Source organism: Pristis pectinata, chromosome 21 (assembly GCF_009764475.1).
Source record: "Pristis pectinata isolate sPriPec2 chromosome 21, sPriPec2.1.pri, whole genome shotgun sequence".
Lineage (NCBI taxonomy): Eukaryota > Metazoa > Chordata > Chondrichthyes > Rhinopristiformes > Pristidae > Pristis > Pristis pectinata.
Genome location: NC_067425.1, coordinates 34,498,966 through 34,524,549, shown reverse-complemented (window position 1 = coordinate 34,524,549; position 25,584 = coordinate 34,498,966). Strand labels below are relative to the sequence as shown.

Sequence of the window (25,584 nt, the reverse complement as noted above, 5' to 3'; positions counted from 1 at the left end):
GGTGCATCCAAACCCTGACTTCGGCACATCTCAGTCCTCCCTTTGGGCTCACTGGTGAGTCTGTGGTCACCGCTGGTCAGCTGTGGGCTTCAGCTCCACCTTCCTGACGGTCCCCCAATAACCCTGGGCTCCCCATAGACCAAAACCCTGCACCGTCGAACATATTCACGGACTCCCCCTCCGCAGCTCCCTGAAGCGAGAGAACTTCAAAGATTCACCACCTTCTGAGAGAAGACATTCCTCCCCAGCTTGAATGGGCCGCCCCCTTATTTTGAAACTATGTTCCAGATCCCACTACAAGGGGAAAAACCCCCAACGCGTCCTCCCTGTCAATCCCACCCAGAGCCTTTGGCAGTTTGGTAAGGTCACATCTTATTCTTCCGAACTCCGTTAAGTGCAAGCCCAACCTAGTCAACCCCTAAGGCAGGAATTAACCTGGTTAACCTTCTCTGATCTCCATGCAATGCAAGTGAATCCTCCTTCAATAAGAAGACTAAAACTGGACAGAGTACGCCCGGTACCATCTCACCAATCGTTGTCACATTGATTCTGTGGGGCCTCAGTGTGCTCAGATTGGCTGTTGCATTCCCTACACTACAATAGCAACTGCTCTTGCATATAATATGTGTATAATTGGCTGTGAAGAGCCTGGATCTTCCTAAGTATGTTGCTCCTTATGTCTGTCCGTGGTACAATATATCATGAACCGAATACTTGTCAAAGGCATAGCAGATGGGGCGAGGCTTTTGCTTCCAGCCCTTGAGTGGTGAGTTCTTTAAGAACCTAAGAAACAAAAGCCTTTCAGCCACTAATATCTGCTCCGAAACTCAGTACGATCATGGCTGATCTGTTACCTCAGTGCCACCTTGGAAGCAGGTTCCATTGCGTCCTTCAAGGGGGAATTGGATACCTACACAGTGTGGAAATATTTGCAAGACTGCAGAGGGAGAGCTGGGGGTGGAGTGACTGAGTTGCTCTGGTAGAGAGTTGGTGTGTACCTGATGGGCCAAAAGACTCCTTCATTGTAACCGTTCTGTGATCCTATATTCCTGCACTGACCTCGTCCCTTGATTCACTTCATGTCTTTCAACCACTTTCCTGAACATATTCATTAGTATATTTCGGGCTGGCCAAGCTGCTCTCCCAGTTACTGGAGACGGATCTTATTGAAGCAGGCGCAAAGGTCCGAGTGGATTCCCCTGCTTCCTTATGTGAAAATTCTTACACCTCTCTCGCAACCCCATCGATCGCACAATTTCTACTACGTTTGCTGTGCTACACTTGAAAACTGCTTGTGTTTTTATAGCATTGAAAAATCTATATTTGCCAGGAAATCTTTAAGATATTTTTATTGGTTCAGTGAGTGCCGAAGTTTAATTAAAAGCTGATGACTGTGGAGGGCAAGGCTGGGTATCTCAGCTGCAGCCCGCTACGGCTCAGTCTCCAGAGCGTGCAGTTGTAACACAACTCTGGTGAATGATGGGGTGACACAGGGACTTGGAGTCATTCCTGGGCAATGGTGTGTGAAGGCAAATGCCTCACAGGTACGTGGTGTTCCATACACAGTTCTGTCTTCTGTTTGTTCTCTGACCGTTGGAATTTGTTTTCTCTCTGGTACAAACAGGTGACTCCAGCCATGGGCTTTGCAGCTGGGAGCCTCATCATCCTGCTGGTGCCAGAGCCGAAGAGAGGGGCAGCAGATCAGCATCAGGTCCAGCTCAGGGCCAGCACATCCTGGAGCAAAGACATGAAGGCTGTCATTAAGATGTAAGCAACTGTGTTGGGCACCACATTGTTGTGGGGTCTGGATTTACATTAGTCTAGCCCCTGAGAGAATAGAACATAGAACACAAAATATAGAACATAGAACACAGAACAGTACAGCACAGGAACAGGCCCTTCAGCCCACAATGTCTGTGCTGAACATGATGCCACATTAAACTAAATCCCTTCTGTCTGCACTTGATCCACAATCCCTCCATTCCCTACACATTCTTGTGACTATCTAAAAGCTTCTAAAACACCACTGTCACAACTGCCTCCAGCACCATCCCTGGCAGCCCGTTCCAGGCACCCACCACTCTCTGTGTAAAAAACTTGCCCCGCACATCTCCTTTAAACTTTCCCCCTCTCACCTTAAATGCTTGTCCTCTAGTATTTGACATTTCTACCCTGGGAAAAAGTTTCCGACTGTCCACCCTATCTATGCCTCTCATAATTTTATAAACCTCTATCAGGTCTCCCCTCAGCCTCCACTGCTCCAGAGAAAACAACCCAAGTTTGTCCAACCTCTCCTTTTAGTTCATACCCTCTAATCCAGGCAGCATCCTGGTGAACCTCTTCTGCACCCTCTCCAAAGCTTCTATATCCTTCCTGGAATGGGGCAACCAGAATTTCCCACAATATGTTGAATGTTGAAGGACTGAATGGTGAGGGCTCAGTTGGGACACTATGATGGAGCCCCTGAGGCCCGATGAAAGCTCTTCATTTATACCAGTTCCTCTCCTCTGCTCTGAGGAAGCCAAGAGTGAGAGATTTGGTATATCTTCGTGCGAGATGAGTGTGAGGCTGGCAAGGACAGTCGTTATTTATTACCCACCCTCATTTACCCATGAGAAGTCGCTTCCTTTCGTCAATCACAGCGGTCCATGTGGTGAAGGCTGTCCCACAGAGCTGGTGGGGAGGGAGGTCCAGCATGTAGATGCAGAGATAATGAAGAAGCAGCGACATGCAGGGTAGTTGAAGCTGGGTCACTGGCAGCATTTCCGAAATGTCCAAGTGAGCATTTGAATCACCTCGGCATAGGGGGCTATGGACCAAGATGGGATTAATACAGGAGAGTGCTCACTGGTCGGCATGGATGAGTTGGGCTGAATGGCTTGTTTCCCTGCAATGTTTCTATCTCTGAGGGAGTGCCGCCCAGTCAGAAGTGGAACATTCTGGACGAGATGCTAACCTTGGTTTAGCTCCACCTCCACAGTTGGATGAATTTGGCATTGCTCCAATAATCTGATATCCGACTGTTTGGAAATTCTGGAGGTTTGGCATCTGGCTCTCCTGGTGACATCTCCCAAGGTCCCTTTAAGCTCACGGGTTCCTCATTCCCATGGTCCCTTTAAACTCACCTGTCTCCCAGAAGGATTTATTGTACGACTGAGTATCATCTAAACAAAATGAATTAGAACATGAACGCAGAACAGTACAGCACAGGGACAGGCCCTGCAGCGCCAAACTAATTAAACTAGTAATTAAAAGCCTAACGAAACTAATCCCTTCTGCCTACGCAATGCCATTCCCTCCATTTTCTGCACATTCTAAGAGCCTCTTAAACACCTCTATCGTTTCTGCCTCCAGTACCACCCCTGGCAGCACATTCCAGGCACCCACTGCTCTCTGTGTAAAAAAACTTGCCCAGCACATCTCCTTCGAACTTACCCCCTCTCACCTTAAATGCATGCCCTCTAGTATTAAACATTTCGACCCTGGGAGAAAGATACCGGCTGTCTATCTATGCCCCTCGTAATCTTATATTCTATCAGGTCTGCCCTCAGCCTCCAATGCTCCACAGAAAACAACCCAAGTTTGTCGGACCTCACCTCATAGCACATGCCCTCTAATCCAGGCAGCATCCTGGTAAACCTCTTCTGCACAATTTGAAGTGTGTTGGAGTAAATTCCAACAGTCCAGGAAATCTGCCTGTCCATCACTGCCAACGTGCTGGATTATCGGATGTTACTGCACTTTGAAGGTTAGGGGAGTCTCCTGCCTGTCTGGTTCAATACTTACCCCGCAAACAACATCATTAACACAGACTCCTTGGTTGTCAACACATTACCATCTGTGGGAGCTTGCTGTGCACAAGTTCCCTGGGTAGTGAGAATGATGCTGTGTGCTTGTAGAGCCCTGTGTGCTGTGCTGAGGTTGGAAAGGTGCTGTATTGGTTGTCACTCTTTGATTGGGGTTCTGTTTTGCAAACAGGGAACCATGGCTCTATTCATTGCCCGTCGGCCTCTAACACCCTCCTGCCTCTTTCCCACAGACCGAGCTTCGTGTTCTCCACCCTGGCATCTGCCTCCGTGTCCTTTGCCACCGGGGTGCTGGGGGTCTGGATCCCCCTCTACCTGTTCCGTGCAGAGGTGGTGCAGAAGAACATTGAGCCCTGTACCGTGGAGCCCTGCAGCGGCAGGGACAGGTAAGGTTGCCATGGAGGTGGGGTTGGGCCAATTACATTGAAGTTCCCTAATCCCAGTCAGGAGTTAGTAGTTGGATTATCTGCCTCAAGGGTACCCAGTTCTAGGATCGTTAGTCTTCACCCCTTCTCTCTACCGCTGAAGTGCTGGTAAAATTTGGAAAGTTTGTTGTATACTTGCTTTGACTGAGTCTCACCATCCTGTGGGCACTCGTCGTGAATTGGCACAGGTGGGCATGGGAACCAACCGTTGGTCATGCCAACGTGCAGAGAGGCCAGAAGGGAATCCCTGTCCTTGATCCCATCCTGTTACCTACCCAGGACTCCCCCGCCAACTCTGGGGTTCACTGCCCACCTCTCCCCAAACAGCGACAGCAGTCAGGTGAAATCTGAAATCAAAACCATAACACTCAGCGGATCAGTCAGTATCTGTAGGAAGGGAGACAGTTAACATAGAACAGTACAGCACAGAACAGGCCCTTTGGCCCCCAATGTTGTGCCGACATAGCTATTCCCTCCTACCTACAGAATGCCCATATCCCTCTATTTTCCCTCATTCATGTGCTCATCCAAGCCCCTCGTAAAAGCCCCCAGTGTTTCAGGTCGAAGACCCTTTGTCAGACCCTTCAGCCCTTCGCTTTAATTCTCCATCCCACTCCCACTCTGTCTGTGGCTCCTGCACTGTTATAACAAGGCCCAACGTAAGCCGGTGAACAGCATCCTGTCTTCTGTCTGGTCGCACTGCAGCCTTCTGGACTCAGTATGAAATTCTAGAACTTCAGCTTTGCTTGCTCTGCCTTAGAATCATAGGGTCATACCACACGGAAACCTTTATCAGAACCGTTTCCTTCTACTGTCGGTCGTCCATCTCAGTTTTTCTCTCTCTGTGAGTACGCCCTGACCTGCTGGATGTGTCCCACAGCCCTGCTATTAACAACACACTACACTACTGTTCTCACTCTCTAACAGCTCCATTAACCGTTTGACCAGATGACCCCCTACAGCTAATCCCCACGGCAACCCTGGTCTCACCCTACCACAGATATTCCCTTTCTGTCCCTCCCCCATCTTCTCCACAACCTAACAACTACTCTCCCCAGCTATGACAAAGAGTCTTTGTTCTTAAACTTTAACTGTTTCTCTTCCCACGGATGCTGCCTGACCTGCTGAGTGTTTCCAGTGTTTTCTGTTTCAATGTCAGTGGTGTGCCTGGTCTCACCGCTCCTCTTGCCAGACCACGTCACCCCAGACAACAGCTCAGGGGTGGAGCCAGCCCCCTCTGAGCTCCCACCTCTTCGGTGACCCCTCCCTCCGGTCAGCTCCTGAAGGCCCTGGTCCGCACCAAGATGACATGTGAGGACCTCTCCAATGAACTCTGGACACCTCACTTAATCTTATGTAAATCCAAAGGGATTACCTCAATGGTATTTACATCAAACTTCAGCGAATCTGATTTGTATTTTGGTGAGTAATCTTTGGGAGAGTAACGTCTTTTTAAACGGACTGAAATGGACATTTAATTACGAGCTTCCCTCCAACTCAAGTTGATTTGCAAGCCATCCATGCAGATCATTTCATCACATCGGTACATCGAGGTAGTACAAGGGAAACGCAATGACAGAATCCAGAATAAAGAGTGACAGTTACGGAGAAAGTGCAGCGCAGGCAGACAATAAGGTGCAAGGCCATGAAGAGGAAGGTTGTGGGGCCAAGAGTCCATCTTATTGTACAAGAAGGAACTAGGAACTTTGTAGACCTGTTGCCAATTTAGACAAAGCACTACTAATGTGGCCTGGCCTCTCATTCTCTTCCAGTTTGATATTTGGTGCAATCACCTGTGTCACTGGGTTCCTGGGCCTGATTGTGGGCGTGGCAGCGACACGGTGGTACCGGACAAAAAGCTCCCGAGCCGATCCCCTGGTCTGTGCGTTTGGAATGCTCAGCTCGTCCATATTCATCAGCCTGATCTTTGTGTTTGCCCGCTTCAACATTGTGGCAGCCTACGTGAGTATGATCTGGCCTCGGTGCTACACAAATGCCTCACACGTTTGCTCTCAGAAGTCCCCGTGAATGTCCTTGACCCAGCATGCCTTTCCCGAATGTTATTAAACAAACATTGTGTACTTAGGAAGTTTGAGCTCTGTGGGGTTGTGGAACTACCTGATGACTTAGACTGAGCAAGGAAGGCCCAGCACTTCAGGGCAGCCCTGATGGACAGTAGTTGACCACCTTACCAGCAATGTCCATGAGTATAAAATAAAACTTGCATTTATATAGCACCATTCGCAAATATCTGAATACAGAACCTAGAACAGTGCAGCACATGAACAGACCTTTCGGCCCAAGATGTCTGTGTCAACCATGATGCCAAATTAAACTAAACCTATCTACCTGCATATGATCCATATCCCTCAGTTCCCTGCATGTTCATGTGCCTGTCTAAATGCCTGTTACACGCCACTATCGTGTCTGCTTTTATCACCACTCCTGTCAGCGCGTTCCAGGCACCTACCACTCTGTGTAAAAAAACTTGCCCCGCACATCTCCTTTAAACTTTCCCCCTCTCGCCTTAAAGCTATATCCTCTGTTATTTGACATTTCTATCCTGGGAGCAAGACTCTCACTATCTACCCCGTCGATGCCTCGCATCATTTTATAAACCTCAGCCTCTGACGCTCCAGAGAAAACAATCCAAGTTTGTCCAACCTCTCCTTATAGTTAGTTTCCTCTAATCCAGGAAACATCCCAGTGAACCACTTCAGCACCCTCTCCAAAGCCTCCACATCCTTCCTGTAATACAGTCACCAGAACGGCGCACAGTGCTCCAAATGTGACCTAACCAAAGTTTTATACAGCTGCAACATGGAACATCTCAGAGTGTTTTACTATCAGTCTAATCACTGCTGCAGACAGGCACACAAGGTTCCACAATAAATCTACTTCAAAGGTTGATTGAGAAATAAGTGTTGGCCAGAAGACTCTGGAGATCGCCACTGTTCTTCCTTGAAGTGGTGTCCTGAGACCTTCCATGTCTACCTAAGAGGAGAAACAGTTCCTTAGTTTAAACTTTCACTTGAGAGACGGTGCAATAATCCCTCAGTACAGCAGTGAATTACTCACCTAATCTGTGCTCAAGTCTCCGCAGGGGGATTGGCTATAAAACCCCCAGAATCAGTGGCTGGACATCCATCTCTCGAGCCACAGCCGATGTAAAACACTTCCCCTCTCACACTGCTCCTTGTCCTTGCATCTTATTCACATGTCTGTGGTAAATACTCCCACACAGCTCTCTTGCTCCTCCAAAACTCTCATCCCACACAGGCTGCACTACCGTGGAAATAAAACCAAGCTCGATACCAGCAGATCCAATTCCATTCGCTTGCTAATGGGACTGTTCTCAGTTGGTCTACGATCGACAGGTTCTGAATCCAGAGCTCACATCACCTGATGTCTTTATCTACTGTTTTCCAGAACTGCCCACAATACTCCAAATGTGGTCTAAATAAAGTTTTATACAGCTCCAACATGACTTGCCAACTGTTATACTCAATGTCCCAACTGATAAAGGCAAGCATGCCGGAGGCCTTTTGATGAGCCTATCTATGTGATATGCCACTTTCAGGGAGCTATGGACCTGCATCCCAAGATTACTGCTTCTCAGGGTCTTGCCATTTACTGTATACCTTCCTCTTATACTTGACCTCCTAAAGTGCATCACCTCACACTCGTCTGCATTAAACTCCATCTGCCATTTTTCTGCCCACATTTCCAACTGGTCGATATCCTGCTGTATCCTTTGATGACCTTCCTCACTGTCCACAACACTGCCGATTTTTGTGTCGTCCACAAACTCACTAATCAGCCCATCTACATTTTCGTCCCGTCATTTATATATATCATAAACAACAGGGGTCCCAGCCCTGATCCCTGCGGAACACCACTAGTTACAGATCTTCAGTCAGAGTAACACTTCTCCACCACTACCCTCTTGCCTTCCCTGGCCAAGCCAATTTTGATCCAACTTGCCGTGTATCCCATGTGCCTCAACCTTCTGGATCAGCGTACCATGAGGGACCATATCGAGGATGATGTGAGGCAACCTTGAGATGGCTGAGGAGCCTGGAAGCCCTGTGGGGGCTCATTGTGGAGTCTGCAGCCCTCCCTCCTCCACCGCCTCCATTTTGTGAGGTCCTCGTTCCTGAGGGACCCGCCCGTGAATAACATACAGACGGGCCGAATCTTCTGCCCAGTCTTTGAGTCATGTGCTGCCACATTCTGCACAGATCGAGCCAGCTGGTTGTGCTTGCCGCTGTGCAGAAAGAGTTCCCTTGCTGTCTCTCTGTTTCCTGGCTTGCTTTCAGGCATGTTTCCCATCAAGTATGACACCAGATGGGATGCATTTAAACAAAGGCTTTAATTGCAACCCACTGCCCTGTATAATGTGTCCCACCTGGGTTCATGTTTAACTGGAAAAATCTCTCCAGTGGGAAATAGGCAGCAGCTTCAATTCTGAGTGGAAACGATGGCAGGCATGGGGAAGACATTCAGCTCAGCTCACCCCTTCAGGTCCACTGACTCCAGTTCCCTGGCTGCGGATCTTTAACAGTGCTTCAGGGGTAAAGCCCCAAGTCAGGAGGCCCCTTTCCGAGCTCCGCCCCAGAAAGCACCGCGCGCGGTTCATGCTGGCACACCCCCTTTGGAGCAGAGGGTGCAGTGCAGAGCCAAAGGTACCCCCTCTCAGCCGAGACGAGAAAGCAGGACCTTGTTCGCCATCTTAGATTGACATAGAGCATCCCACGGCACCACTGGAAGGGCAGCAGGACTGTACCTATCCCCTGATCCGTATATGTGTGCAGTTCTGGTCGCCCCGTTCCAGGAGGGATGTGGGGGCTTTGGAGAAGGTGCAGAAGAGGTTCACCAGGATGCTGCCTGGATTAGCGGGCATGTGCTATAAGGAGAGGTTGGACAGACTTGGGTGGTTTTCTCTGGAGCAGTGGAGGCTGAGGTTTATAAGATTATGAGAGGCACAGATAGAGTAGACAGAGTCTTTTTCCCAAGGTCAAAATGTCTAATACTATAGGTCGTGCATTTAAAGTGAGAGGAGGAAAGTTTAAAGGAGATGTGCGGGGCAAGTTTTTTACACAGAGAGTGGTGGGTGCCTGGAACGGGCTGCCTGGGTTGGTGGCGGAGGCAGATATGATAGAGGCGTTTAAGAGGCTTTTAGATAGACCCATGAATATGCAGGGAATGGAGGGATAAGATAAGATATCTTTATTAGTCACGTGTACATTGAAACACACAGTGAAATGCATCTTTCTTGCATGGAATATTCTGGGGCAGCCTGCAAGTGTCGCCACGCTTCCGGCGCCAACATAGCATGCCCACAACTTCCTAACCTGTATGTCTTTGGAATGTGGGAGGAAACCGGAGCACCCGGAGGAAACCCACGCAGACACGGAGAACGTACAAACTCCTTACAGACAGTGGCCAGAATTGAACCCGGGTCGCTGGCGCTGTAATCGTGTTATGCTGACCGCTGCACTACCGTGCCTATGGATATGTCCTATGGAAATGGATCGTATGCGGGCAGAAGAGATTTAGTTTAATTTGGTATCGTGTTCGATGCAGACATTGTGGGCTGAGAGGCCTATTCCTGTGCTATACTGTTGTACGTTCTGTGTTCGATCGGTACATTGCAATTTGTGGGATCCTCCTCTGCACACATTGGCTGATGTGTTTCCACCATTACAACAGAAATTGTGCTTTAAAGGTGTACCCCCTTGGACTGCAGAGCAGTTGGGGTCATCCTGCCGTCGAACTGTATCACCTCACTTCTTCCTTCCTCTTGGGCGCTCTACCCCCCCCCCCCCCCCCTTCCAGTTGCATAACGAAGAAGCCCGTAAAGAAGCACACCTTTCCAGGTTAATCTTCTGCTCTGAGCTGCTGGTGGTCCAGGGAGTATTGGTACTCGGGGAGCAATTGTTCAGTAGTTATTGAAGTATAGGAACTGGGGCGGGGGCAAAGGTTGTTCAGTTGCATAAGGTACACGGTCCTGCAATGGTAGCTCCAGGGTTACATCAAGCCAGCACCTAATTAGGCTCCTTCCTCTGCTGGTGCTACACTCTAGTGAAGTCCAACCCGATGCCCCATCACTTGTAGGTTTCTGTGTGTGCCATGGGTTCAAATTACCGAGGTTTTCGGACCAGCACTTCCTCCGCACAAGTGTAATACAACCTGCTAATTTCTTGTACTTAGATTATATCTTTAATGCCTGAAGCCAGACCCTGTAACCATTGAAATACCTTATGGTAATTGTATATAAAATACATCTCCAAGTAAGTCAGCCAGTAGACTGGAGTGAAACTCCTCCCCCATTCTGAGTGCCTTGGAGGATGTATGCAGAAAATAGAGTGAGAACACGTAGACATTTGAGAGCCAGTCTGTAGTAGCAAATGGAACAAACCAATTAAATGGCAGTGACTTGGACTTGACAAGGTAGACAGCTCTTATTTCAGCCGGCACATAAACCAGTCCAATAGATGCAGAGCTGATGAGTTTCGTGTTGAGAGGAGGCTCCCTGCTGCACCCAACATTAGGTGTACGCACCAGGGTCATTCCTTGTAAAATCACTCACTCTTCGGAGCAGCACGGTAGCTCAGCGGGTAGATCCGCTGCCTCACAGCACCAGAGACCCAGGTTCAATCCTGACCTCTGCTGCTGTCCGTGTGGAGTTTGCATGCTCTCCCCGAGACTGCGTGCCTTTCCTCCAGATATTCATGTCTCCTCCCACATCCCAAGCTGGTAGGTTAATTGGCACCGTAAATTGCACCTAGTGTGTAGGTGATTGGTGGAGTCTGGGGGTGGTTGATGGGACTTTGAGGAGAATACAATGGGACTTGTGTAAATGCATGCTTGACCATCAGTGCAGACACGATGGGCTGAAGGGCCTGTTGGACCCCATGACTCTAATTAGAGCTGTTCTTCCTCCCATGTCCATTCCCCTGTCAAGCAGCTTGCCAACATACAATAGTTGTATGTAACTAACAAAGAAAGAGAAAACAGGACTTCAGGTTATTCGGCCTGTGTGGTTCCGTGAGCAAAATTCTTGCCTCTGTGTCGGTGTGTTGTGGGATCAGGCTCAGAGTGCCCAATCTGCACTGACATCACTCAAAGAGTGCAGCACTGCCAGAGATGCCATCCACCAGAAGAACTATTAAATGAAGGCCTCATTACTCTCTTGGGTAGCTAGCACGGCACTGCTTTGGAGAACAGGGGACTGATTCCTGATATCCTGGCTGATATTTATCAACGTCATTAAGACAGGTTGGCTCCTTCAGTGAAAAGACCTGTATAAGTAGAAGCTGTCTTGCCTGATTTTGGAACTTCCCACCCTCCTTCCCTTTGTCTTCTTCCTCATGAGACACGGGTCTATGTGGGGGTAAATAACAACCTCTGGCCCTGAGAACTCACCCATTCCCTCCAGAGGAACAGATTGACCGGCTGAGCGACCCCAGCATTTTCTCTTTGGTGTCCAAAAAAAGTCAGAATGAACCTTTATTAAATTTTCAAGATATTGTTTGATACTAAAGGAGCCGCCCTGAGATTTATGAGGATGTTTTGATTAAACTGCCGAAGAGTATTATAAATGGCCAGTTACTGTGTTCTCAGTAACCCCTGTCGGATCTGAGACAGAGTCACAACCTGTAGAAATTGTTTGTTTATAATGTAGCTGGATGTTTCCAGGAGATTGCTTCCAAGACATTTCTATTTCCCACACTGGCTGTTGTCAAGACTCCCGGTTGACTAGTACTAAATGTATTTGAAGGCGTTCCAGTTTGAGATAGACTGCCTTGTCTGTGAAGATTTAGCCCAGCCCGTTCTGGGAATCTCTGGGAAATGTGTCAAAGGTTCCCATCTTGCCTGTGTGGCCTGGATTCAATGTTAAGGACCTGGAGGTGAAGGTGTTACATTCCAATGTGGATGTGACATATGGCACATGACCTTACGCAAGAAAGGGGTGTTTTGAATAATAAAAGCTCCTCTAATAATTGACAGTAAATAACCTCTGCAGAAATACTTCACAGCTATTGGGAACCAGATTCCCAATGGTTGAAGCTTCTATTGCTTCAGTGCTTTCAAATATTATATAAGGATGCCACAGGGGAAATGTAGCCACTTGCTGAAGGCAAAACAGAAACAGGAGTAAATAATGTATTTTGTGGAGGATTATATAAGAGTCTACTGCACAGGGTATCTACTCCACTGGAAGCTACTCCAGTCTCACCATTCTGTGTCAAGAGATGCCTCAGGAATTCCTCATTTGACCTTATGTTCTGGACTCTTTATCAATTCGATTCTCCGTATCCACCAGATCAAACACCTTGATCTCCACAAATATCTCCACCGGGTCTTTTTTTTGTTTCAATTCTTCCCCAAATTTTCCCTGATATTTTTGATCCCTTTCCTCACCTTAATTTTGGTGGCAAACTTGTAAATCCTACAGTTGAAATTCATGGGTTTTCAGTTGGATGCTCCCAGCTGGATATCTGAACTCCTTCACATCGCCCTGTTAAACAACAAGAATTAAGTAACAGCAAAGAGATGGTAACCAATCTCTTTTGCACAGCTGAATGAAACCATCTCTGAATGTCAAATGGAAACTATTTCCCAATGATGACAGAAGGAAGTTTAACAAGTGGTTGAATTGTTATATACATGTTGTATTCCAGCTACAAATAACCAACAATAGCATCTACTGTTTAATAAGTTCACCTTGCCTCTTAGCCTTAACGTGAAGTGCAATAGGGAGTTCATTGTAAACATTTTACAACAGTAACTCTTAAGTAACAAATTCAGTATGCCGAAGCCAACTTTTTATCGGCTTTGTCTCAATCCTCCTGCCAACTTCTTCCTCTTCCTGAGATTAGATTTGGCTGTTGGGGTCAGTTAACAGGAACTAATGACTGGACCCTCTCCCTGACAGTCCCATTCTTTGCCCTTCTGCCGGTCTGAGTGAACTCCCCATTGACTTACAATTGATCTGAAACTCATGATTCAAGAATCAAGAGTCTAAATGTCCCAAGGCTTCTGGTAATTGTTGATGTTAGACTTTATCATCTTCACACAATGTGTTATCTGTCTTTTTATTGAAGTCTAATCATCAGTTTTCTCTCTTCACAGTTGTGTATATTTATTGGAGAAATACTCCTCTTTTTGAACTGGGCCATCACAGCAGACATCCTCATGGTAAGTATTTGATATGAGTTTTACCGTTTACCTCAGGTAAACCCCCCCCCCCCCCCCATCTCCCCCACTGAAAACGACAGTGCCCATGAAACAAAGGCTGGAATGATAAATGGGAAACCTTTCTCTCTGCTCTATCCATCGACAGCCCATGCCCTGATGGTGCTGGTCATCAAAGGGGCTTTACTTTGCCCGTTCGATAACTTGAAGGGTGCAGTTACATCATACAACCCAGAGGATGCAAGTTCAAATCCCACGTGGTACTTTGGGAATTTGAATTCGGTTCGTGAAATGTGGGAGTAAGTTGCTGGTTTCGTTAACAGTGTCGGTGAAACTGTCAGAATGTTGTAAAAGCAAAACTAATTCCTCAATGCTATAGGGAAGGATACCAATGCCGACTGTCTGGCCTATATCTGACTTCAGCAGCACACTGATGTCATTGACTGCTTCCTTGCATCTGTAGAGAGCCAGCAAGCTGTATCAAACTGCCCACACCAACCTCCCAAAGGGTACAATAAAAATCCAATAATCCTGCTTCCAAATGTTCGGAAATGCTGATGGTTCAGCAGCTGACTCACTCCTGAGTCTGGAATGTAAGTAGGGAGTGCAGTCAGAGTCAGGGTCCACACTTTGGGCTGGGTGTGTGTCTGGAGCTGGGGCTGGGGTCCAGACCACCATGGGTCAGGAGTGTAGGGAGGTCCGTGGCTGGAGCCCATTCCCTTCCAGGAAATTTATTATATTGCTGTGTAATATGTAAAGAAAGTAAATTAAAAGGATGTCTGGGCATTAATGGGGAGTAACATCCAATAATCTGGAATATCTTCCAGTCCAGCAACAGCAGAAGTGCCAGATATTGGAGTTTTACTGTACAGGCGACCCCCACATTACAGCCATTTGGGTTACGGAAATTCGCCCTCACAACATTCACCAATCACTACCCAAAAGCCTGGGATATGGAATAAAGTTGGCTCTCACAGAATTTTTGTGAAAAAAATTAAATAAAGAAACACCGTTTTTTCTTCAAAGCGCATTTCTTGACACGTGTGTTGATGCCGTAGCTTCGCATTGGGGAAGATCGTGATGTGGCCCATTTTCTAGAAACGCAACTCCCCGTAACGGCAGGGATCGCCTGTGACTAGGGACAGGCAATAAATCAAGGCCTTCACAACAGTGAAGAATGTGTGATCCCGAGGAATGAGTCAGTGAACTAACCCACAGCAGTCCCTAGCACTGACCCCACCTCTTAATTCTATTGACAATGGGATTCTGAAATTCAAATCATCCGACTGAGATCTGAACCTTACTTGGAGGCTCATTGAAACCCTCAAGGCTTTGACTGTTACATTTTTCCCGTGTAACGTCTCAGTGCAGTAACTCTGCCTCTTTATTCCCAGTACGTTGTTATTCCGACTCGCCGCTCTACAGCTGTGGCCTTGCAGAGTTTCACCTCTCACCTGTTTGGAGATGCGGGAAGTCCCTATCTAATAGGTGTGGTAAGTACGGCTTGCACTTGGCACTGAGTTCCCACAAAAGAGGCCGTGTTAATGGGTCAGAGCTCGGAGTCAGGTGGCACGGGTGAGGCAGCGGGTAGTGCTGCTGCCTCACGGCTCCAGTGACCCAGATTCGATCCTGACCTTGGGTGCTGTCTGTGTGGAATTTGCGTGTTTTCCCTGTGAACACGTGGGTTGCCTCCGGGTGCTCCAGCTTCCCAAAGACGTGCAGCTTGATAGGTTGATTGGCGACTGTAAACTGCCCCTCGGATGTAGGTGAGTGGTAGAACCTGTAAACTGCCCCTCGGATGTAGGTGAGGGGTAGAACCTGGGGGGAGTTGATGGGAATGCAGGGAGAATGGATAACAGGGAAAATTAGTGGAGGGATGGGACAGCTCTGTGAACCAGCATAGACTCGATGGGCTGAACAGCCTCCTCCCACGTTTTACGGTACGATGGCTAAGAATGTCTGGTGGGGAGGAAGCTGGAGAGGGGCATCGGGACACCAGGAGTGGGGCAAAAGATAAAGGGAAGAAACGGGATGTCGAAGTTGGGGTCAGCCAGAGATCTTGTTGCTCCGTCGCTTCCCGGAGGGAGTAGGTTTGTGTTCTTACTCCTAGGTGGCCCTTTCTCCATTGTCATAGTTACTTTTGACATTCACCCTATTGTTCAAGGGGTCCATCTTCCAGCCCCTCCCTTTTGCTCCTTCACCGCTCCATCAAGTTTGAAGTCTTCTCTCTTGTTTGCCTAGATCTCGGACGTCATCAGGCAGAGTAAGCCCGATTTGGACCTCTGGGAGTTCCTCAGCCTGGGTTACGCTCTCATGCTCTGCCCATTCATCATTGTCCTCGGAGGGACCTTCTTTCTGGCCACAGCCCATTACATTGTACATGATCGGAACAGAGCGCATCAACAGTGAGTACAAAAGACTTACAGCTCTTAGCTGCAAGAGGCTAAGCGCCTCTGCTTTCACTAACGAGCGTCGATTCCGTGTGATCTTGACCTTCCGTTAGAATAAAAATAGAAAAGTGCTGCAAATACTCAGAAGGTCAGGCGGCATCTGGTGTCTTTGACCTGAGGTGTCGGGCCAGTCTCTCTCCATAGATGCCGCCTGACCTGCTGAGTGTTTTCAGCATTTTCTGTTTTTATTTCAGACTTCGAGCATCTGCAGTTTCGTGCTTGCCATCGGTTATAGTCTTCTGCTCTGCACCCTCCTTTATTGTCCTGGTTCATGGAGCCAGCCTGTGGTTCAAAACCCCTCCCTCATGTGCATCACGCGAGCAGTCATTCTACAGAAGGTACCCAAGATAATGAGTCTACTTCACCAGAGAGTGCTTCCAGGCTGAAGCTGACCTGTCCTCACCTAATACCCACACACTGAGCCAGTTCTTTTGGTCTTGGCCAATATTGGATTGCACACTGGCACAGCTGGTAGAGCTGTTGCCTCATAGCTCCAGTGTCCTGGGTTCGATTCTAACCCTTGGGTGCTGTCTCTGTGGAGTTTGCATGTTCTTCTCGTGGCCTCCGGGTGCTCCAGTTTCTTCCTACATCCCAAAGACTTGTAAGTTAGATTAATTGGCCACTGTAAATTGCTCCTAATGTGTAGGTGAGTAATAGAATCTGGGGGGGGGGGGCGGAGTTGATGGAAATATGGGGAGAATAAAATGGGTTCGGGTAGGATTAGTGTAGAAGTGGGCAGGTGATGTCAGCTGTGTATGCCAGACATGTTTACTGAGCCGGCACACAAAATGCTGGCGGAACTCAGCGGGTCAGGCGGCATCTGTGGAGGGAAACGAACAATCGACGTTTCAGGCTGAGACCCTTCGCCTGGACCAAATGAAGAGCCTCGACCCGTAATCGTCGACTGTCTGCTTCCCTCATTAGGTGCTGCCTGACCCGCTGAGTTCCTGCAGCGTTTTGTGTGTTGCTTCAGATTCCAGTTTTTTTTGTGTCTCAATGTTTACTGAGTCACATGGTACACTCTGCTCAGTTGATATTATCTGCTCAAAATTCTACTGCACTTCAGTGAAAAGTCTTAGTTGGTCGAAACCTACTGTGTACACCGGATGGAGTTCTGCCCTCCCTAGATCGGAGAATCCTCGTTATCCATCTCCCTCTAGGCCATTAACTTTGCATTGTACAGATCAGCCCATCTTCCCTCACTCATTTGCTTTCAGAGAACTGTCCAACCCCTCGCTCCACCATCTCAGCATAAGAAAGAGAAACAGGAGGGGTCTGTTTAGCCCCTTGTGTCTAATACACATTCAGTGAGGTCATGGCTCAACTTTTACCCTGACGCCACTTTCCTGCAGCATTCCCTAATAGTATCCTCAGATCAATTTTTGTATGACCTGCCATTAAATCATTAAGATATGCTGCAGAAACCGCGAGGTTGAGTACTGAGCTCTGTGGAAGCCAGCAGTTATAAAAACATCCACCAGCCCTTCGTTTCTTGGCACCGGGCCGATCGTGGGCCAAGCTTGCCGCACCACGATTCCAGGAGCTTTTGTCGGAAAGACTTGCCAAACTTCCACATGGACTGTGTTCGACACACTGCTGACATCAGCATTCCTTTTTATCGCCTCAAATTAAGGAGAAAAGGGAACTGAATCTTGCTTGAAGAAAAGGACAACGAGTTTCTCAGGAGCTCCGTGTGATGTTGCCAGTCACCTTCTCAACGCTGCCTCTGGATCCAACGACAGTGCCTTCAACAGCACTGGGAAGGCCTCAGTCAGTCAGGAGCCATTGCTGCATGAATCTGTGCCAGCGATAGGACTGTGACAGCGACTAGTCTCTGTGGCAGTCATGATCTCTGGCAATGCATTGAAGGGAAGAGTTACCTTGCTTTCCCTATGGGGAATCTCATTGAAACCTACCGGAAGGCCTGGATAGAGTGGACATGGAGAGGGTGTTTCCATCAGTGGGAGAGTCTGGGAGGCGAGGGCATGCCCTCAGAGTAAATTGATGTCCCTGTAAAACTGATGAGGAGGAATTTCTCCAGCCGGAGGGTGGTGAATCTCTGGAATTCATTACCACAGAGGGGCTGTGGAGGACAAGCCATTGGGTGTACTTAAGGCAGAGATTGATAGGTTCTTGATTGGTAAGGGAGTTAAGGATTACGGGAGAATGGGGTTGAAGAAATTTCAGCCATGAGTGAATGGCGCAGCAGACTCGATGATCTGAACAGCCTACTTCAGCTGCTATATCTTATGGTCTTACTTTAACAGAACTCTTCTGCAGTTAACTGCCCCAGGAAAAAACAGTTGCAAGGAATTGCACTGTTCCAGGAAGATTGACCAACCAGGTCAATCCCCTACAATGTGAAAACCTACGAGCAAAAAGTAGAAAAGGAACATGTATTTGAAGACTTCTCCAGTTTGAGTTAGACTGCCTTGTCATATTGAGGGAGGTGACCCTGTTGCTGGTGTGCCTTGATTCAGAATATGGAGCACAGTTGTGAGGGTCATCCTACTGTATAAAAAGGTCGTTATGGCCTCTGGAAGTGCATGGACGTGATCGAGGGGCCAGAGTATTTGTGGGGCAGCTGGACTTGGATTACAAAGCGAGATTATGGTTATTAAGAAATCAGTGAGAGGGGATGTAATGGATTTTCATAATTTCTAATGACTTTGCCCTGTTCAGTGCAGAGGACATGTCCTGCATTTGAACGGAGGTAAATGTTAAAAGAACCTGCACAGGCAATATTTCAATAAGTAATGAGCAAATAATGAAGCAGGCTGTCTGGGAAAATGATTGGATTAGTTATTATTGATTCCTTCAAATGCAAATCCGGTAGATTTCTTCCAGAAAATAGGCTTTGGAGACAGTACGTGAATGATTTCAGAGACTGAGGAAGTGCTTCAATAGCGGTAAACATTTGAGGTTGTGTAGCTCTCAGTATAAATTCAACATTTCTTCACTGGAGCAATGGGTGGTGAATGGGATAGGTGAATGTGGTATAATTAGTCTTACAGTTACAATGATCCTGTTATTGAGCTTCTAGAGAGGGTAAAACCATTTAAAGTCAAAGGCTCTGTGGTATATGAACAGTGAAATACTTTGAAACCATCCCCATTTTCTCATTCCTACCTGTAAACCCCAAAATGCTTGGTATGTTCCTGGTACTCCACAATAGTTGTGTTCAACACAATGACAGGATTTAAGAGAATGGGCCAACACCCAAGCAGAACTATGTAGATGGACAAGGTACTTATGCAAATTTATTTTGGATGTATCCTCTCCGATGATCAATGGGAGTTACTCAAACGATCGGTATTGTCTTGTCAGCAGAGAGCTAGTCCTGTGCTCATTAATAAGTGTTGTTCTTGTCTCAATGAAGAAAACACTCCCTAACATTTAATCTCCACAAGTTTGGTGTATCCGAGATTCAGCAGATTTCAAGGAACATACAAATTGTTTTATTTGTATGTTCCTTGAAATCTGCTGAATCTCGGATACATCCACCAGTGCCTCAAAATCAATAACCTCTCCCTCATCCAAATCCTTCCACTGCCCTGTTCCTAGCTCAAGGACTTTCCACCCCTCCAACCTCCCCTCCCTGGTCCTAAGTCTCTTGAATTCTCCAATTTGGGCCTTGCTACAGCCTCTTCCCCTCTCCCTTTCATCGACCACTATGCCTTGACCTCTGGTTGAGTTCCCTCAACTCAACTGCTCTCCTTAAAGCTCCCCCTGGCCATTTTGATCACCCCTTTGGTTATCCCCTCCTCTGCCTGTTTGGTAATTGGTTAATTATTGTCACAGCTACTGAGATACGGTGAAAGACTTTGTTTGCAATGCCATCCATACAGATCATTTCAAAACATAAGTACATCGAGGTAGTGCAAAGGGAGAAGCAAAAACAGAATGCAGAATGCCCTTTAGCTCCATGGGAAGTCTTTGTATATGAAAAAGCACAGTATTGATGCAGGTAGTTACTGTGGAATGTTAGTGCATGTTAACCTTGAAATGTCAACCTCCTGAATCATAGCAACGCAGCATGGTTGACATTCTGTACAGCTCTGCCTCTAATCTATCATTCAGCCCAGTTTAGTTGTTTCTTCTCTTGTGTAGTAATCCATTTGGGAGCTCTCTTCCCCAAAGGGCAGTGGAAGCACAATCTTCCTTTCTAAGGCAGAGGTGCACTGATCCTTGGTAATCAGGGGGTGAAAGGTTTACTGGAGGGTGGGTGGGAATGCAGAGTTGAGATCACAATTAGATCAGCCAGGGTTTTATTTAATGCTGGATGGGATTTGAGAGGCAGAGAAGTCTAGGGGTATGGCCCCTAAACTCGCAGCCATATCCCACATGGGAAAGACTAGATGACTACTGCAACAGGATCAGGGTAGGCTTGTTATCATTCTTTCATTTCCCTGTGCTCTAGCTTGTTATCCCCCTGAAAGTTTTACAGCAGAAGCCAAATGATGGTCAGAATTCTGGCTGATGTTTCTCCTGCTCGCTCTCCGGGAACCTCCGGAGACTTTGATTCCTTCTGCTGCATCGTCTAGTTGGGAAGATCATACTGTCCCAGTGTCAAAGACTGAACACAGCCCCAAGGCCGAAGCAGCTTGCAGCCTCTGTACCTCAGAGCGAGAACCATGCCTGGGGTCTGCTTGTCAGCACGGACCAATTCCACACCATGTCACCAGCTGGGGCCAGGAGACCTCCCACTGGTGGTGGGGAGGGAGGGGTAGAAGGGATGCAGATGTCACAAGCACCTTCTGTGTTTGATGTATCCTTTACGAAGCACCATCAAAACCAGGACTGCAATCAGCAGAAGCGTCCTACATTACATCACTTTAAATAGAGCCAGCTAGCTCAGGGCGTCTCTACATAGAAGGTGGCATTAGTTTAAAGGCGTGACATAGGTCTGCGGTACAGCCTGGCGCAGCGAGCTCGCAGGCTGTCACTGAATCTGAGAGATTCAGGTAACATTCACAAATCTTTCCCACAGTTTGTCACCTGAATGCCTGAGTTACCCAACAAGCCTGAAACTCCTCCGGCAACAATTCCTTATGTGTGGGTGTGTGTGCTCCCTTCGTGTCTGCTTGTAAACACACGGGCACACATGTAACTCTGGGCATGTACAAAGGATGTCTGCATATGTGCACCTGTGCCTGCTTGTGTATGGTGTTGGTATTGGTTTATTATTGTCACTTGTACCGAGGTACGGTGAAAAACTTGTCTTGCATACCTATGGTACAGGTCAATTCATTACACGGTGCAGTTACATTGAGTTAGTACAGAGCGCATTGATGTAGTACAGGTAAAAACAATAACAGTACAGAGTAAAGTGTCACAGCTACAGAGAAAGTGCAGCACAATAAGGTGCAAGGTGGGGTGCCTGCACATGGGATGTATCAGAACATTAGAAGCAAGAGGCCATTTGGCCCCTCCTGTCTGCTTTGCTACTCAATAAGATCACATCCGTTCCACCTTCCCGCACCAACCCCATGTCTAATATCCCTTAATATCTAAAGATCGATCTCTGCCTTGAATGTGCTCGGAGACCGAGCCTCCACAGCCCTCTAGGCTAGTGGGTGTTACGATTGTGGCCCCTTCCACATCGGCGAGACCAAGCCTAGACTGGGCGACTGTTTTGCAGTGTACCTGCGCTCTGTCCGCAACGGTCGGCTTGAGCTTCTGATGACTTGTCGCTTCAACTCCCCTCCCCACTTCCACACTGATGTGTCTGTCCAAGGTCTCCTCCACTGCCACAGAGAGGCCAGTCACAAACTCAAAGAACAACACCTCGTATTCCGCTCCAGCGGCCTACAACTTCATGGCACAAGCACCGAATTTTATAATTTCAGTTAAGCCCCTCCATTTGTGTCTCTTTCCCGCTCCCACCAGTCCACCCAGACTCTCTCTCCCTCTGTTCACCTTTTCCCTCCCTCCCTCCCTCCCTCCCTCCCTCCCTCCCTCGTAACCTAGACTCATCACCTTCTCCCACTGGCTGCATCTGCCTAATTTTTCTTCTTTCTTTCTTATGTTTCCTCCTATCACCCACCAGCCTCTGTCTCAATACTCCCCCATCTCGATAAGATCAGATACCTTTATCAGTCACATGTACATCGAAACACACAGTGAAATGCATCTTTTGCGTAGAGTGTTCTGGGGGCAGCCCGCAAGTGTGGCCACGCTTCCGGCGCCAACATAGCACGCCCACAACTTCCTAACCCGTACGTCTTTGGAATGCGGGAGGAAACCGGAGCACCCAGAGGAAACCCACGCAGACACGGGGAGAACGTACAGACTCCTTACAGGCAGCGGCCGGAATTGAACCCGGGTCGCTTGCGCTGTAAAAGCGGTTAGCCTCACTACAGTGCCTGCCCCATCTGCGCATCACCTCCACCCCCCTCACTTGGTTCCACCGATCGCCCATCAGCCTCTGTTTCCCCACTCCCCCTCTCACCTCTTTACACCAGCTATCTCCCCTCTACACTCTGTCCTGATACAGGGTCTCAACTTGAATCGTAGACCATCCCTCTGCCTCCACAGATGCTGCCCGAACCGCTGAGTTCCTCCAGCTGTTTGATTTTGCTCCAGATTCCAGCATCTGTAGTCTCTTGTGTCTCCTAAAAATTCAGCACCCCCTGGGTGGGGAAGTTGCTTTTCTATGTCCTGAATGACTGACGTCTTGTTTTGAGACCCAGTACGATAAATGGACTCTGACCTCACAATCTACCTCATTATGACCTTGCACTTTATTGTCTGCCTGCATTGCACTTTCTCTGTAGTTGTGACACTTTATTCTGCATTCTGTATTGTTTTTACCCTGTACTACCTCAATGCACTGTGTTATGAACTGATCTGTATGAATAGTATGCAAGACAAGTTTTTTCACTGTACCTCGGTACAAGTGACAATAATAAACCAATTCCAATTCCAATTCCAAGACTGTGACGCCTGGTTCTAGACATCTTGCTGAGACATCATCGCTGCATCTACCTCATCGAGCCCTGTGAACAATTTGCGTTCGTATTAATTTGCACATGTATATTGCTATATATATAAGCAATTGGGAAAAGTAGAATAAACTTACTGAACTGGGATTATAACTAGTGATAAGGACACTGCGTGTGACTGGTTTCCTCGCCACCACCTCCTTTGATTGGTGGCTTTGTCAGTGACCCCGCTTCCAGATGCAGCTGGGTCCAGATGCAGTGTGGGTTTACATCGGGCTTTGGCCGTGGTAGCAGAGCCCCCTGCACCAGCTTGAGTTGCAGTGAGGAGCTGAAATCCAAGCCTCTGGGTGTGGACTGTTCACTGCCTACTGCAGCTACTGGACACAGGCAGTGGGCTAGTGAGCAGGGCTGACTGTGAATGGTGGCTCAGTGAAGTGTGACACTGAACCGTGCACTACTGGAGATCCTGCTTTTCACCCCCAGCACCAGAATTAGTTAGAGCAAGAAGAGGCCATTCAGCCCCTCGAGTCTGCTCCTCCATTCGGCAGGATCATGGCTGATCCAAGATTCCTTGTCCACTTTCCTGCCCTATCCCTGTATCCTGTGAGGCCCTACTAATTACTAGAGGAGATGTAGAGGGGGAGAATTTAAAGGAGATGTGTGGAGCAAGTTTTTTTTTACACTGAAAGCGGTGGGTGCCTGGAACGGGCTGCCAGGGGAGGTGGTAGAGGGGATATGGTAGTGGTGGTTAAGAGGTTTTTAGATAGACACATGGATCTGCGGGGAATGGAGGGATATGGATTGTGTGCAGGCAGAAGGGATTTAGTTTTTAGCTGGTATCATGTTCAGCACAGACATCGTGGTCGAAGAGCCTTTTCCTGTGCTGTAACCATGTCTATGTAATTAGAAATCTACCTGCATCACCCTTAACTACACACCCTGGCCACAGACTGCTTCAGATACTTTCTCTCCTCGACCTAGAAGAAAGTGATCCGTGTTGGCCTTCCCTTCACGCTCCTGGTTTCTGCAGTGATTCCTTGGAATGTGTTTGGGCTCACCTTCCCAGTTTAGCGGTCAGCTGTCCACTTGACTGCCAGTATGTTGTTAAGCGCGAATCCCTCGTTACTTTCCAGCACCAAGGATATACAAGGATCGGCTTTAAGTCCAGTACTATGAAGTCTGGTACTTTAAGTCTAACACTCAAGGAAATATTTTTCCATAACAGGAAGCGAAGAGCTATCAGCAGTGCCTCACAGGGAGCTGAGAAAGAATAGACTGCGACGGCAGTGGCAGGTCAAAAGCCAAGGTGATGACTATCTCTAAGTGCTGTTTTCACCTGACTAATGCTGGATATTATTCTTGGGCAAGTTGATGAAACGATCAGTTTGCAAACAAATTAAGTAGACTACCCCACAAGGCCAAAGGTATTTTTATTGTTCTGAGGGGTTGGGCGACAATTCATTTTTTTACACAGATGTAACCCTAAGAAATCTCTGGAATGTTGATGTTTCCCAAAAAGCAATTTGCATTTTGAAATGACAGGAAGTGCTAACACAATAATTCAAAGGCAGTATTGTAAAGCCACCACCAGATAAGAGTAGAACAATGGCTGTTTACATGTTGCCCAGACACCTCCAGGACTATGGGTTTCAGCAGGTTCTCAGGAAAGGGGGTTCTGTCTACAGCTTGATGGAATTCAGGTCTGGAATCTGTTGGGGAACCGCTATGAGTGCTTTCCTGCAGCCCTGCACCCACAGGTCATTGCGAAGCACAATCAACGTCCAGCTACAAACCACTGCTTTGTGCGCTGGCAGGCATTAAGAATATGAGAATTCGAAGTAGGTTCAGGCTGTTCGTCCCTCGTGCTCACTCTGCCATTCAATAAGATCGTGGCTGATCTGTTACCTCAGTGTCACCTTGCTGCACTAACCTTGAAATCTAAAAATCGACTGATATCCGTCTTGAATGCACTCAGTGACTGAGCCTCCACATCCCTCTTGGGTACGGAATTCCAAACATCCACTCTCCTCCGGGTGATGAAATTCCTTATCCACTCTGTACCGAACGGCTGACCCCTTGGTTCGAGACAGCCAAGCCACACGAAACCCTACATCTCCGCTGTTGAGTCCCATGGAATTTTACGTCTCAATGAAATAACCTCTCGTTTTCCTAAACAAAGAACATACAAATCCCAGTCTGCATGATCCATTGATTAATCCAGACTGCTCCCCCAAATCCCAGTGAACCTTTGCTGCACTCCCTCTATCACAAGCGTGTCCTTCCTTAGGGAGTATACTCCCAATGGGATCTCAGTCACACAAGAGCTCTACTATGGTACTCAAATCCTCTTGTAGTAAAGGCCAACATACCATTTGTCTTCCAAAGTAATTACTGCATACAACATAGAAACATAGAAAAACTACAGCACAATTCAGGCCCTTCGGCCCACAAAGCTGTGCCGAACATGTCCCTACCCTAGAAATTACTAGGCTTACCCATAGCCCCCTATTTTGCTCAGCTCCATGTACCTATCTAACAGTCTCTTGAAAGACCCTATCGTATCCGCCTCCACCACCGTTGCCGGCAGCCCATTCCACACACTCACCGCTCTCTGAGTAAAAAACTTACCCCTGACATCTCCTCTATATCTACTCCCCAGCACCTTAAACCTATGTCCTCTTGTAGCCACCATTTCAGCCCTGGGGAAAAGCCTCTGACTATCTACCCGATCAATACCTCTCATCATCTTATACACCTC

General features: G+C 47.7%; 1 protein-coding gene across 4 annotated transcripts in view; it reads left to right on the top strand.

The window, feature by feature from the left end:
- Window positions 1-25,584, top strand: part of LOC127581361 (sphingosine-1-phosphate transporter SPNS2-like) — a 104,098-nt gene that overhangs the window by 63,613 nt on the left and 14,901 nt on the right. For 3 of the 4 annotated variants that reach the window (XM_052035723.1, XM_052035720.1, XM_052035722.1), the window contains 6 exons: window positions 1,625-1,767; window positions 4,040-4,192; window positions 6,004-6,193; window positions 13,370-13,435; window positions 14,827-14,925; window positions 15,674-15,837. In XM_052035723.1, the coding sequence (XP_051891683.1) occupies window positions 1,625-1,767; window positions 4,040-4,192; window positions 6,004-6,193; window positions 13,370-13,435; window positions 14,827-14,925; window positions 15,674-15,837 (815 nt within the window). Of the gene's footprint in view, window positions 1-1,624; window positions 1,768-4,039; window positions 4,193-6,003; window positions 6,194-13,369; window positions 13,436-14,826; window positions 14,926-15,673; window positions 15,838-24,051; window positions 24,134-25,584 lie in introns of those variants that run through there. The other variant, XM_052035721.1, reaches the window with a different exon arrangement.